The following is a 13,194-nucleotide window of genomic DNA, read 5'->3' as shown; positions in this document are numbered from 1 at the left end:
CAGCACTGAAACGTTTCTGATGTAATTGGCAAAGAGACCAATTAGTGGAGAAAAAAATATCAGAATTGGGTTGCCTAAGTAAACGCAGCCCATGAACTCCGTCAGAATTTTGACACGCCCCTAGCCGCGCACCTCTCCCGCAGGCCGTCAGCGGGATTCTACAACACGCTTTACGCTCCTTCAACATCCATCAATTCATTCACTCAGTCATAGCCATGCAACGACAATGGGAACGGAAATTTAAAAACTGCAAAGGCAAACAACAAAGAAAAGAGGTCACCAGGCGTAAATTGACAAATTGGGGCTTATATCGTGCTTTCAGGTTGTTTTCTGTTATGAAATGGACCAGATCTTAGCCTAATGTCGCGTGCTGCTGTCAGTCTGCTGCTGCTGTGGCCGCGTGCAGATGTGGACATACTAGTACATTAGGCCATTCACCCCGCGAGCTATTGTCCCCTCCATCCTCTTCCACTCCATCCCCTCACTCGGGGCCAAACTGGCGTGTGCGTCCCTCCCCGGGTATGTCTCTCCGTCTCTCCGCCAGATGGGGCGGAAAACAGGTGAGTTCCATTTTTTTTCTAATTTTCTGTTCTTTCTTTTCTTGTTCTTTTGTTGTTTCTGTGGAGTTTATAGTGTCTGTTCGGAGTTTTCGCTACCGACGAGGGAGGCCATATACAAGTAGCCCAAGCTTTAATTAAGAGGTCACAGCTTTTAAAAGGATGGTTCATAAACATTATTTAAATAAGACTGACAGACTGTCCACAGCTGATCTCCGCAGAAATTAAACAATGTGTTAATTATGATACATTTGATGTATACAGCAATCAGTAAAAGCAGAAGCTATAGCCTATAATAATACAATGTATTAAAGACTCATTGTTTATTCCCTTTACCCAAAATTAAAGAAAACAAAAGAAGAGTAGGTCTATGTTAAAGTTGAATGAGTTTGCCACTCTCTTTTTTCCTCTCCTCCCTCTCTGCATGGGACAGAAGCCAACTCTGGAGAGGGATGTTTCCTTCCTCAGCCGTTTGTCCTACTGGTGGATTTACAGGTAACAATATTAACATTTTCACATTAGATGCATCATTATCATTAAACATAATGTATCTGATGTATGTTACATAACTGGCAGATTTTTTGATTGATGATGTCCTTTGTGCTGTGGTTGCTGTCAGAGTCGTTTCAGCGGGCCATAGGAGGGGGCTACAGCTGTCGGACCTGTGTTGCCTTGGCGATGAGGACTCAGCCCAGAGTTTATGCTCAGCCCTCCAGCAGCAGCAGCAGCAGCACCGGACGACAGAGGGACGGAGTCATAGCCAAGAGTCAGGAGAGGAGGAGTCACTGGGTGGAAACACCTCCCACCCAGGTGTTCACCTGTCTGGCCCCGCCCTGCTGTGTCATCTGTATGGGTGGCTCCGCCCCTCACTGCTCCAGGTGACCCTGCTGAGGATGACCTCTGACCTACTGGCCCTCCTGCCCCCTCAGGCCCTCAGGTACACACACACAAACACACACGTACACACAGACACAGACACACACACACACACACACACACACACACACACACACACACACACACATAAACACACCCAGGTACACATTTCCTGTGGCGTTATCTTCAAATGCATATTGTTCCCATATTGCTGAAGGAATCTGTAAAAAATGTAATAAAGCATTTATAAAAGTGTAAGAGCACAGAACATCTAGATTCAGCAAGAATATACACAGGTGATAGATACCCTCTTCCTTACACTGCACTGCCTCACCTGTCCCCCAGGTGTGGTATTCTCTACTGTGAGAACCAGCCTGTCTTTGATTGGTCTGGACTTACCCATGCCCTGGCACTGTTGGCTGCTGTAGTGTGCCACGCCCTGGTCCAGCAGGTGTGTGAGCGTCACAGCAGGATGACTGAGGTCAGAGTTCAGACAGCGCTGACTGGAGCCTTGTATAAACAGGTACAGAGACATCCACCTCTCTCTCTCTCAGTGAACATACATTCAAGAAAATAAAAGAACACTGTTAAATGCTTGCCTTCCTTGTCCTTACACCCCCCACCCCCCTTCCCTTCACCTCTCCACCCTTCCTCTCTCTTTCCTCTCCCTTCTCTACTGTAGGCCCTGTCCCGGTGCAGTATTCCTGGGTGTCTACCCTCCCCTGCCCCATCGTTAACCCCACTCCGGGCTGACGTTGGACGGTTAGCAGAGCTCCCAGTCTCCCTGTCTGCCCTGTGGTCTTCCTGGGTGCAGGGGACAGTGTGTGTGTGCCTGCTGTGGAGAGAGCTGGGTCCCTCTTCTCTGGCGGGACTAGCTGTATTGTTACTGCTGGTACCGCTCACCTCTGCTGTACAACGCAGGGCAAGGCTATTACAGGTAACAGAGAGAGTGTGTTTGTGGGTGTGTGTGGCTGCGTGGCGCAGACCTGTGTATGTGTGTAACAATGTATTTTCCCCCTCAGAGAAGCCAGGAGAGAGTGAGGGGAGAAAGACAGCAGCTCGTGCAGGAGATGCTGAACGGAATCAAAGTCTGTCTCTCACACTCTTTTTCAATTTCTTAGTAACCTCAAGACTCCTTGGCTCCTGTCTCTTTCTCTTTTTCTAAGTGATCTAATATCTGTTGTACTCAACTCTCTCTATTCCCACTTCCTCTCTATCTTCCTCCCTCTATCCTCCCTCTATTCCTCCCTCTATTCTAGACGGTGAAGTTGTTGGTCTTGGAGGCGTGGTTCCAGTGCAGAGTGGGCATTGCCAGAGAGAAGGAGCTGGAGACGCTGAGGATTCTGGGATTCCTGACGGCCTTCTCCCTATTGGACCGCGTCTGTGTGCCTTTCCTGGTCCGTCTTTGACCGCTGACCTCTCCTGACATCTCTCTCCCTCAGAAATACCCTAACAGACAGGTGCAGTAGAGTTTGAAGGTCAGTGTTGGACTGGGAAACCAGCTGAGACTCTGCCGACACTGTAGCTCTCCAGGACCAAGGCTGCCTAGTTCAGTCACTAAACAGTACAAAAGTGTCAATATCATCAACACTGATGAGAAAGTAGACCTACATAAGCCTTGTTAATGAATTGGGATTTGTGTTTAAAAAGCCCCCTACTTTAGTGAGTCCCATGGTCCCTCTGGCCAGATAGAGAGGGTAGTTGCTTAGCCCTGTCCTAAGCTGATCACTAATACAGACTCAGCGTTGTGGACAGTCTGGGACATTGCGTGCGTTTCCTTTTTCGGTCGTAATCTTCCTACCACCTCTCTGACCCAGAAGCTGATATGCAATCTGAGGGATCCAATCAGCATCCAATCACAGCTTTCTGTCCAGACTGGTGTCCGCCTACCTGAGCCCTGGAGAGACAAACCTAACACGCACATACAGCACTGGAAAGGATATTAGATGTTTCAATAATGTGCAGAGATCAACCCTAATCTGACCGGATCACAGATGAGGATCAGTGATTATCGATGAATGGATCTGGGATCGGATAGTTTGGTCTGTGATTGTTATTGTGGACTGATGGATACTGTAGATGAGGACTGATAGATGGTGATGGATGATTAACATGTACTAACACACACACACTCCCCTTTCTGTGTCTCTACAGGTGTGTGTGTCCAGTTTGGGTGTGTATGTGCTGGTGGATGATGGTAACGTTCTGACAGCGTCTCAGGTGTTCACCTGTGTGTGTCTGTTCACACTGCTACGCTCACCTTTTAACCTACTGCCCTCCCTGGCACTGCACCTCACACAGGTAACACACACACACACACACACACACACACACAGTAAAGACTTCTGCCTAACCCCGCTCTCTTTCTTTTTGATTGACAGACCTGGCACTCCCTCTGTCATCTGGACCACTTCCTCTTCTCACAGGAAGTCTCTCACACAGGTAACTAACTACAGGTATTTATTTTGAACCTTTATTTAACTAGGCAAGTCAGTTAAGAATACACTCTTATTTACAATGACGGCCTACCCCAGCCAAACCCAAACCCGGATGATGCTGGGCCAATTGTGGCTGCTCTATAGGACTCTCAATCACGGCCGATTGTGATACAGCCTGGAATCGAACCAGGGTCTGTAGTGACACCTCTAGCACTGAGATGCAGTTCCTGCTCCACTCGGGAGCACACCTGTGTAGTGTGTAACACACACACACACACACTTACCTAGCATTAGCATGATACTGTATAAATCTGACCTGATCCAACCCTCTACCCTCTGTGTGTGTACCAGAATCATTTTTCTAAATCTTTATGAATCTCTTTTTCAGAGAATGGCACTCTTTCAGAAAATGGGGTCAAGAAAAGCTGTCTCGAGGAGCACTCAGATCGGTGTGTGTGTGTTTTTTCTGTTTATTAACTAGAAAGCATGTCCCCTGTCATCCCTAAGCTGTAGTGTGTTATGTTATTACCTAACCTGCTTACACAATAATGAGAAGGCTTGGATTATACACACACACACACACACACACACACAGATGACTCAGTTTCTCTGGCCATGCGACATCAAGGGACTGACCGAGGCTCATCCCCAAACTAATCTCTGCCCTCTGATTGGACAAGGGTCTCTCATCTCTGCTGGTCTGATTGGTCAGATAGGGGTAGGGGTGGGTTTATGCACGGCAAAATTTTAGATTATGTCAGCAAGGTCGGGTTGAGGTGAGTACAAAGATGAGGGTGAGATGGGTTGAGGTTGGTGTGTGTGAGAGAGTGGAAAGGGAGTGGAGGTTTGTGCAGAAGCTAAGATAGGTGTGTGTGTGTGTGTGTGTGTGTGTGTGTGTGTGTGTGTGTGTGTGTGTGTGTGTGTGTGTGTGTGTGTGTGTGCGCACGTGAGTCATGGCGTGTTTGAGGGGGTTAGAAAGGCTAAATTACAAAGCTTTCTAATCCACAACATTAACCCCCTCACAGAGATAAGAGCATTAGACACACAGAGCAGAGCCCTGACTTGGTCCTCCCCGTATTACTTCCCTCTCATCATATCTGATCTGTGGTCATGCATGCTGAGACATAGACATACACACATACATATTTTCCTTCACTAACCCTTCCCCCAATCCATCTCTCTCTCTCTCTCTCTCTCACACACACACACACACACACACACAAATACATAAAATGTCCCCTCTCGTTAACAGGTGCAGTAATGAGACCTTGAGAGAGACAGAAGCAAACACTGTACCTCTGCCCAAACATGGTGTGAGTACACAGATCTAGGATCAATCTACACACAGAATCTGTCCCGAGGTCAGCTGTTATAACACAGTATTTTCCTCTTCTAATCCCAACCTTGCCGTTTACAAAGTGACAGAATAATCGTGTGTGTATTCTCCCTGCAGGTGAGCAGTGTGTGTATTCGGCTGTATCTGCATGTGTGTGGCTTGGGCTGGGTGTTGTTGACTGTATTATCCCAGGTGTGTGTTTGTGTGGTGGGTGTGTGTCAGACCGGTCTGTTAGCCGTGTGGACCAGACAGGCTAAAGAACTACAGGGGCTGGAGGAGTGGAGAGAACTACGAGACTCACGACTATCTGTCTACGCTGTACTGGGGCTGCTGCAAGGTGTGTGTGTGTGTGTTTGTGTGTGTGTTTGTGTGTTTGTGTGTGTGTGTGTGTGTGTGTGTGTGTGTGTGTGTGTGTGTGTGTGTGTGTGTGTGTGTGTGTGTGTGTGTGTGTGTGTGTGTGTGTGTGTGTGTGTGTGCCTACTGTCTAACTCACGAGCGTGTGTATTTCAGCTCTGTCCGTGTGCTGTGTAGCATTAGCAGTAACTGGTGGTTCTCTGAAGGCGTCTGCCAGTCTCCACTCTGAGTTGCTCTTTGCTCGGCTCCGCCTTCCTCTCAGATTCTACCAGATCACGCCCTCTTCTCTGGTCCTGCGCAGCCTATCACAGGTGAGAGAGGCTCTATAAGCAATGACATTATGGCCCTAATTTTTTATAAAAATGTATAGAAAATAGGTTAAAATGTATCTCTGTCTGTCTCTCTCTCTCTGTAGGAGATGTACGTGATTGACGAGCTAGTCCCCGCCAACCTCCTCTCATGGCTCTCCTGTTGGCTGCAGGTGTTTGTGACAGTGCTGCTGATTGGCTACATCTCCCCTCTCTTCATCCTGATAGTTCCGGTGCTGACTTACCTCTTCCTCACAATACAGGTACAGTATAGCATGTATGATATAAAATGTAATGGTATGGTATAATATGTAATGGTATAACATGGTATGGTATAAAATGTAATGGTATGATATAACATGTAACGAACGGTATGATATAAAATGTAATGGTATAAAATGTAATGGTATGATATAACATGTAATGGTATAACATAACATAATGGTATGGTATAACATGTGATATGGTATAAAATGTAACGGTGTGATATAACACGTAATGGTATAACATGGTATTGTATAAAATGTAATGGTATGATATAAAATGTAATGGTATGATTTGTAATGGTATAATTTATAACATGTAATGGTAGAATTTGTTCTACTGTATTATTGGCTGTATGTTTTGTTTATTCCATGTGTAACTCTGTGTTGTTGTATGTGTCGAATTGCTACGCTTTATCTTGGCCAGGTCGCAGTTGCAAATGAGAACTTGTTCTCAACTAGCCTACCTGGTTAAATAAAGGGAACTTGTTCTCAACTAGCCTACCTGGTTAAATAAAGGGAACTTGTTCTCAACTAGCCTACCTGGTTAAATAAAGGGAATTTGTTCTCAACTAGACTACCTGGTTAAATAAAGGGAACTTGTTCTCAACTAGCCTACCTGGTTAAATAAAGGGAACTTGTTCTCAACTAGACTACCTGGTTAAATAAAGGGAACTTGTTCTCAACTAGCCTACCTGGTTAAATAAAGGGAACTTGTTCTCAACTAGACTACCTGGTTAAATAAAGGGAATTTGTTCTCAACTAGTCTACCTGGTTAAATAAAGGGAACTTGTTCTCAACTAGACTACCTGGTTAAATAAAGGGAATTTGTTCTCAACTAGACTACCTGGTTAAATAAAGGTTAAATAAAAATAACATGTAATGGTATGGAATAAAAGGTTTTTGATGCCTTTCGTCTGTCTATATGCTGTAAGTACATTCCTGTCCACTAGATGGAGTAATCACATCACTGACTCACTGATCTGCTTTAGTTTCTGTAAGAAACACATGGAGACAGTTATGTTACTCGGCAAACTGCATTTTTCTCTTATACTCGCCTTCTGTTCTTCCATTTCTCTCCTCCATCTATCAATCCTCTCTCTCTCTCTCTCTATCTCTCTCTCTCTCTCTCTCAGTCATACTACAGGTCAGTCTCGGGTCAGGTGAGGAGGATGGTTTCAGACTCTGCCTCCTCTCTCTCATCCCTCCTTTCTGAGTCACACAGGGATGAGGTCACCAGTGGTAGTCATGACGACCCCTTGACCCGTTGCTATGGTGCCCTCAACGAGCACCTGGTGTGTCGCTACAACTGCATTTTATTGGACAGGTTAGAGGACAGGACCCTTTACACACAAACACATTCACATAACTCATACATATTACAAACACAGAATTAGTGTGTGTTAATAAAATGTTATCTCGCTCTCTCTAGGTGGGTATCAGTGTGGTTGGATGCCTTTGCAGGACTGGTTCTGTTCCTGGTCTCTGTGACTCTACTGGACTCTGAGGTAGACCCCAGTACTGTAGGACTGGTCCTGACTTACACCCTCAGCCTGAGAGAGGTTCTTCATCTCCTGGTCCAAGCAAGCTGTGGCGTAGAGAGCAGTGCTGGTGCCATCCAGAAGATGGACCAACATGCACACATGGAGAGAGAGGTAGGCTACAGAGTAGAGAGAAAGAGAGAGGTAGGCTACAGAGTAGAGATAAAGAGAGAGGTAGGCTACAGAGTAGAGAGAAAGAGAGAGGTAGGCTACAGAGTAGAGAGAAAGAGAGAGGTAGGCTACAGAGTAGAGAGAAAGAGAGAGGTAGGCTACAGAGTAGAGAGAAAGAAAGAGGTAGGCTACAGAGTAGAGAGCGAGAAAGAGGTAGGCTACAGTTACTGTCACAGATACAGCACTGTTATGGTATTAAACAGAGTAGAGAGAGGACACAGATACAGCACTGTTATGGTATTAAACAGAGTAGAGAGAGGACACAGATACAGCACTGTTATGGTATTAAACAGAGTAGAGAGAGGACACAGATACAGCACTGTTATGGTATTAAACAGAGTAGAGAGAGGACACAGATACAGCACTTATGATATTAAACAGAGTAGAGAGAGGACAGAGATACAGCACTGTTATGGTATTAAACAGAGAATAGAGGACACAGATACAGCACTGTTATGGTATTAAACAGAGTAGAGAGAGGACACAGATACAGCACTTATGATATTAAACAGAGTAGAGAGAGGACAGAGATACAGCACTGTTATGGTATTAAACAGAGAATAGAGGACACAGATACAGCACTGTTATGGTATTAAACAGAGTAGAGAGAGGACACAGATACAGCACTGTTATGGTATTAAACGGAGTAGAGAGAGGACACAGATACAGCACTGTTATGGTATTAAACTGAGTAGAGAGGACACAGATACAGATATACAATACCAGTCAAGAATTTGGACACACCTACTCATTCAAAGGTTTTTCTTTATTTTTACTATTTTCTACATTGGAATCATGTAGTAACCAAAAAAGTGCTAAACAAATCAAAATATATTTTATATTCTTCAAAGTAGCCACCCTTTGCCTTGATGGCAGCTTTGCATACTCTTGGCATTCTCTCAAACAGCTTCACCTGAAATGCAACAGTCTTGAAGGAGTTCCCACATATGCTGAGCACTTGTTGGCTGCTTTTCCTTCACTCTGCGGTCCAACTCATCCCAAACCATCTCAACTGGGTTGAGGTCTGGTGATTGTGGAGGCCAGGTCATCTGATGCAGCACTTCATCACTCTATGTATTGGTCAAACAGCCCTTACACAGCCTGGAAGTGTGTTGGGTCATTGTCGTCTTGAAAAACAAATGATAGTACCACTAATCGCAAACCAGATGGGATGGTGTATCACTGCATAATGCTCTAATGGACATATCCTCTACCTGCAGCAGAGGTAACTCTGGGTCTTCCTTTCCTGTGGCTGTCCTCATGAGAGACAGTTTCATCATAGCGCTTGATGGTTTTTGCGACTGCACTTGAAGAAATGTTCAAAGTTCTTGACATTTTTCGCATTTACTGACCTACATGTCTTAAAGTAATGATGAACTGTCATTCCTCTTTGCTTATTTGTGCTGTTCTTGCCATAATATGGACTTGGTATTTACCAAACAGGGCTATCTTCTGTATACCACCCCTACCTTGTCACAACACAACTGATTGGCTCAAATGCATTAAGAAGGAAAGAAATTCCACAAATTAACTTTTAACAAGGCACAGCTGTTAATTGAAATGCATTCCAGGTGAATACCTCATGAAGCTGGTTGAGAGAATGCCAAGAGTGTGCAAAGCTGTCATCAAGGCAATGGGTGGCTGCTTTGAAGAATCTCAAATATAAAATATATTTTGATTAATACTTTTTTTGGTTATACATGATTCCATGTGTTATTTCATAGTTGATGTCTTAACTGTTATTCTACAATGTAGAAAATAGTACAAACAAAGAAAAACCCTTGAATGAGTAGGTGTGTCCAAACTTTTGACAAGTACTGTATATCACTCCCTCTCTTCTCTTCCTCTCTCAGCCCCCCTGGTCTGTGCCCTTTAGAGCACCCCCTAGCTGGCCAAAGGAGGGAGTGGTGGAGTTCAGGAGCTATGAGACGGAGCTTAACCCATCACCCGCTGAACTGTCTTTTTGCACCCGGACCAGAGAGAAGGTTTGTGTGTGAGCCTTGATTCTCTGTGTGTGTTTGTGTGTACTTTGCTGTAGGTGTGTGAATGTGTACATGTATATACTACTAGGTTTATGTTACTCTACAGGTTGGTGTGGTGAGCAGATCAGGAGCAGAGCTGGACGCCATAACCAGTTCTCTCTTCCGATTGGTGGAGGGCCGAAGGGGCGTGTTGATGATTGACGGGGTGGACATCTCTAGTGTGGGACTCCATGACCTTCGCAGCCGGTTGGCGGTCATAGCTCGGGTTCCAACTCTGTTCTCCTGTTCACTGCGCTCCAACCTGGACCCCTGGGGTTGCCATGGGGATGCCCAGGTGTGGCAGGCACTGGAGCGATGCCACCTGAAGGAAAGGGTCAGCTTGCTGCCAGGACAGCTCCTCTACCCACTACAACACGGAGGGGCCGGGCTCAGGTAGGTATCAGACAGCTGTATACGGGTACAGGTGTGAGAGAGACAGGTACAGGTGTGAGAGAGACAGGTACAGGTGCGAGAGAGAAAGGTACAGGTGTGTGAGAGAGACAGGTACAGGTGTGAGAGAGACAGGTACAGGTGTGAGAGAGACAGGTACAGGTGTGAGAGAGACAGGTACAGGTGTGTGTGAGAGACAGGTACAGGTGTGTGTGAGAGACAGGTGCAGGTGTGAGAGTGAGAGACAGGTGCAGGTGTGAGAGAGATACAGGTGTAGGTGTGAGAGAGAGAGAGAGAGAGAGAGACAGGTACAGGTGTGTGAGAGAGAGACAGGTGCAGGTGTGAGAGAGACAGGTGCAGGTGTGAGAGAGAGAGACAGGTACAGGTGTGAGAGAGATAGGTACAGGTGGGAGAGAGAGACAGGTGTGTATGTGAAACGTATGTGGCAGATTGACAAGTGTGTAGACTAAAATCAGAGGAGGCTGGTGTGATGAGTTATAGGAGGACAGGCTCATTGTAATGGCTGGAATGGAATCAAATGTGGCTTCCATATGTTTAATGTGTTTGATACGTTCCATTTATTCCATTCCAGCCATTACAATGAGCCTGTCCTCAAATAGCTCCTCCCACCAGCCTCCTCTGACCAAAATCAACCTCAACCGTAAACCTCAACCGTAAACCTCAGTCTGCAACTCCCTCTCCCTCTCCAGCTCCAGTGAGAAGAGGCTGCTGTGTGTGTGTCGTGCCCTGTTGAAGGGCTGTGTTGTCCTGGTAGTGGAGGACCCTGTTCCCCCTGTAGACGTCCACACTGAGAGGCTGCTCCAGAGCATCATACACACACACTTCTCCCACTGCACCGGGCTGTATCTAACACAGAACCCTGGGAACGTCACACACACTGACAGGTGAGGGTTACTGAGATCTGTGTTCCTCTGTGGGATTTGTGTTCTGTCATTTCATCTTATAAGAAGAGATTAATGTTGCTCACTTTTTTCCATATGCTTGACCAGTTGTATCTCTCTTTCCCCCTCCTTCTCTCCCTGTCTCTCCAGGGTGTTGGTGTTAGATGGGGGACGTGTGGCTGAGTTTGACTGCGCCTCTTCTCTCCTCCAGAGGGGGGCACTGTTCTCCCAGCTGCTCTCTGAGACACATAGAAACCAAGACACAGAAGAAGAGTGAAGAATGAGTGTGGAAGTTGGTATTAGGAACAGAACTAGGATCATTTACCCATGATCATAATGATGCTGGACTAGCTGTTTGAGTTTGCTCAGTTGTTTGAAGCATGGGGTTTCAACACCAGAGTAATAACACCAGAGTTGTGGGTTTCAACACCAGAGTAATAACACCAGAGTTGTGGGTTTCAACACCAGAGTAATAACACCAGAGTAATAACACCAGAGTAATAACACCAGAGTTGTGGGTTTCAACACCAGAGTAATAACACCAGAGTTGTGGGTTTCAACACCAGAGTAATAACACCAGAGTTGTGGGTTTCAACACCAGAGTAATAACACCAGAGTTGTGGGTTTTAACACCAGAGTAATAACACCAGAGTTGTGGGTTTCAACACCAGAGTAATAACACCAGAGTTGTGGGTTTCAACACCAGAGTAATAACACCAGAGTTGTGGGTTTCAACACCAGAGTAATAACACCAGAGTTGTGGGACACTTTGGATAAAAGCATCTGCTAAATGACCATATTATTATATTACCATGTGTTAAGTGCCCCTCGTAAGAGGATCCTAAAGGGCTATACATTGTGATGAGGTTACTTACCTCATCCTCTACCAGCAGCGTCCATCTTGGCTCAATGGGGCTATCTGGTTGCCGTGACTGTGATGCTTTTGCAATATGGTCCATGTGAAACTGAGTTATAGAGGAACCGCATGGACTGTGGCCAGGGCTTTAAGTGTACTCAGACTATGTGGTGATACAGGATCAATACTAAAAGTACAACAAATACAGCACAGTAAGCACAGCACTCAATACATACAGCAAGTTTATCTCAATGACTGACACCAGCACAACAAACTACTGCCTGGACTACAGACTCTCTCTCTGTGTCTCTCTCCCAACCCCCTTCTCTTAATTTGTTTGATCTCTCGCTCCCGGTTAGGCATAAATCTGTTCTGATTGAAGAGGGCTTTTATTGACCAGGATTATCTGTCCAGCTCTGTATCTACTGTTACGGGTACATTCAGGCTTGGCCAGTACTGTTTATACAAAATCTGTACAATGTATACAAAATGTATTGTGTCCTTTTGAACTCATTCTGACGATGCATGATCAATTGTAACTGATCATCGCTGTGTGTGTGTTTCTAATGAACATCAAATGTTGAAGGTTCTATTTTCTTAATTCTACCCTGAGCTTTAAAATGCAGTGATTACTCATATCTATAATTACCAGAACCTCCGTGTGTGTGTGCTCTTGTTGAAGCACAAGACTGATAAGTTTAATTGGCAGGCTAATCACTTTAACAAAGTACGACTAATAACTGACTGTGGTAACCCACACACACTCTTCAGTGTGTGCGTGCGTGTCATGTCTCATCATCGAAAATGCACAATTAAACACCGACGTCAATGAATCACATAAAGCTTTTTATTGAGTTTTCTCGTCACAAAACAAGTTATGGGTGAAAAAGGTATCTTTCAGTTTCTACAAGGCTCTTTATAAACTCTGTTTTCATCTCTGGCTGTGGGTAGACATGCTAGCAGGACAGTGACTGCATCACAACGCTGAGTACAAAACACGCCACTTCTTAACAAGACATTCACACACAGGCTCCTAAACGTACCACACCATCACCAGAACCTAGTCTCATATATGTACCACTGATCTACTGTATGTGTTTGTAGAAACTATAGAACCTAATGTATGTACAACACTCCATCCAACACATACACACTGAAATATACACAAATCCCTTATTAAA

The 13,194-nt window shown here is 45.3% G+C and overlaps 1 protein-coding gene across 3 annotated transcripts; it reads left to right on the top strand.

The window, feature by feature from the left end:
• Nucleotides 1-201: 201 nt before the first annotated feature.
• On the top strand, nucleotides 202-12,846 carry LOC139420334 (ATP-binding cassette, sub-family C (CFTR/MRP), member 13). 3 transcript variants are annotated; one of them, XM_071170321.1, is made up of 20 exons: nucleotides 202-560; nucleotides 991-1,052; nucleotides 1,177-1,494; nucleotides 1,779-1,956; nucleotides 2,116-2,370; nucleotides 2,456-2,521; nucleotides 2,693-2,830; nucleotides 3,588-3,734; nucleotides 3,815-3,875; nucleotides 4,260-4,320; nucleotides 5,124-5,184; nucleotides 5,325-5,544; nucleotides 5,718-5,872; nucleotides 5,977-6,132; nucleotides 7,269-7,459; nucleotides 7,565-7,787; nucleotides 9,698-9,829; nucleotides 9,933-10,258; nucleotides 10,966-11,160; nucleotides 11,308-12,846. In XM_071170321.1, exons 1-20 carry the CDS (start codon nucleotides 522-524, stop codon nucleotides 11,432-11,434), a joined length of 3,111 nt encoding a protein of 1,036 aa, XP_071026422.1. In that variant the 5' UTR covers nucleotides 202-521; the 3' UTR covers nucleotides 11,435-12,846. The 3 variants fall into 3 exon arrangements, with proteins under 3 accessions (XP_071026422.1, XP_071026421.1, XP_071026420.1); XM_071170320.1 differs by lacking the exon at nucleotides 202-560 and having other exon boundaries at nucleotides 852-1,052; nucleotides 5,739-5,872; XM_071170319.1 differs by lacking the exon at nucleotides 202-560 and having other exon boundaries at nucleotides 852-1,052.
• Nucleotides 12,847-13,194: the final 348 nt, after the last annotated feature.

Source organism: Oncorhynchus clarkii, chromosome 11, assembly GCF_045791955.1.
Source record: "Oncorhynchus clarkii lewisi isolate Uvic-CL-2024 chromosome 11, UVic_Ocla_1.0, whole genome shotgun sequence".
Lineage (NCBI taxonomy): Eukaryota > Metazoa > Chordata > Actinopteri > Salmoniformes > Salmonidae > Oncorhynchus > Oncorhynchus clarkii.
The sequence above is the reverse complement of the archived record's forward strand: the minus strand, read 5'-3'. Positions and strand labels throughout refer to the sequence as shown.

Excerpts from the sequence above, each read along its gene's own strand:
- LOC139420334 (XM_071170319.1), top strand. The coding sequence starts at position 928 with ATGTTAAAGTTGAATGAGTTTGCCACTCTCTTTTTTCCTCTCCTCCCT. Across the intron at positions 2,522-2,692 it reads AGATGCTGAACGGAATCAAA|ACGGTGAAGTTGTTGGTCTT; the intron begins GTCTGTCTCTCA and ends CCTCTATTCTAG. Across the intron at positions 11,161-11,307 it reads AACGTCACACACACTGACAG|GGTGTTGGTGTTAGATGGGG; the intron begins GTGAGGGTTACT and ends CTGTCTCTCCAG.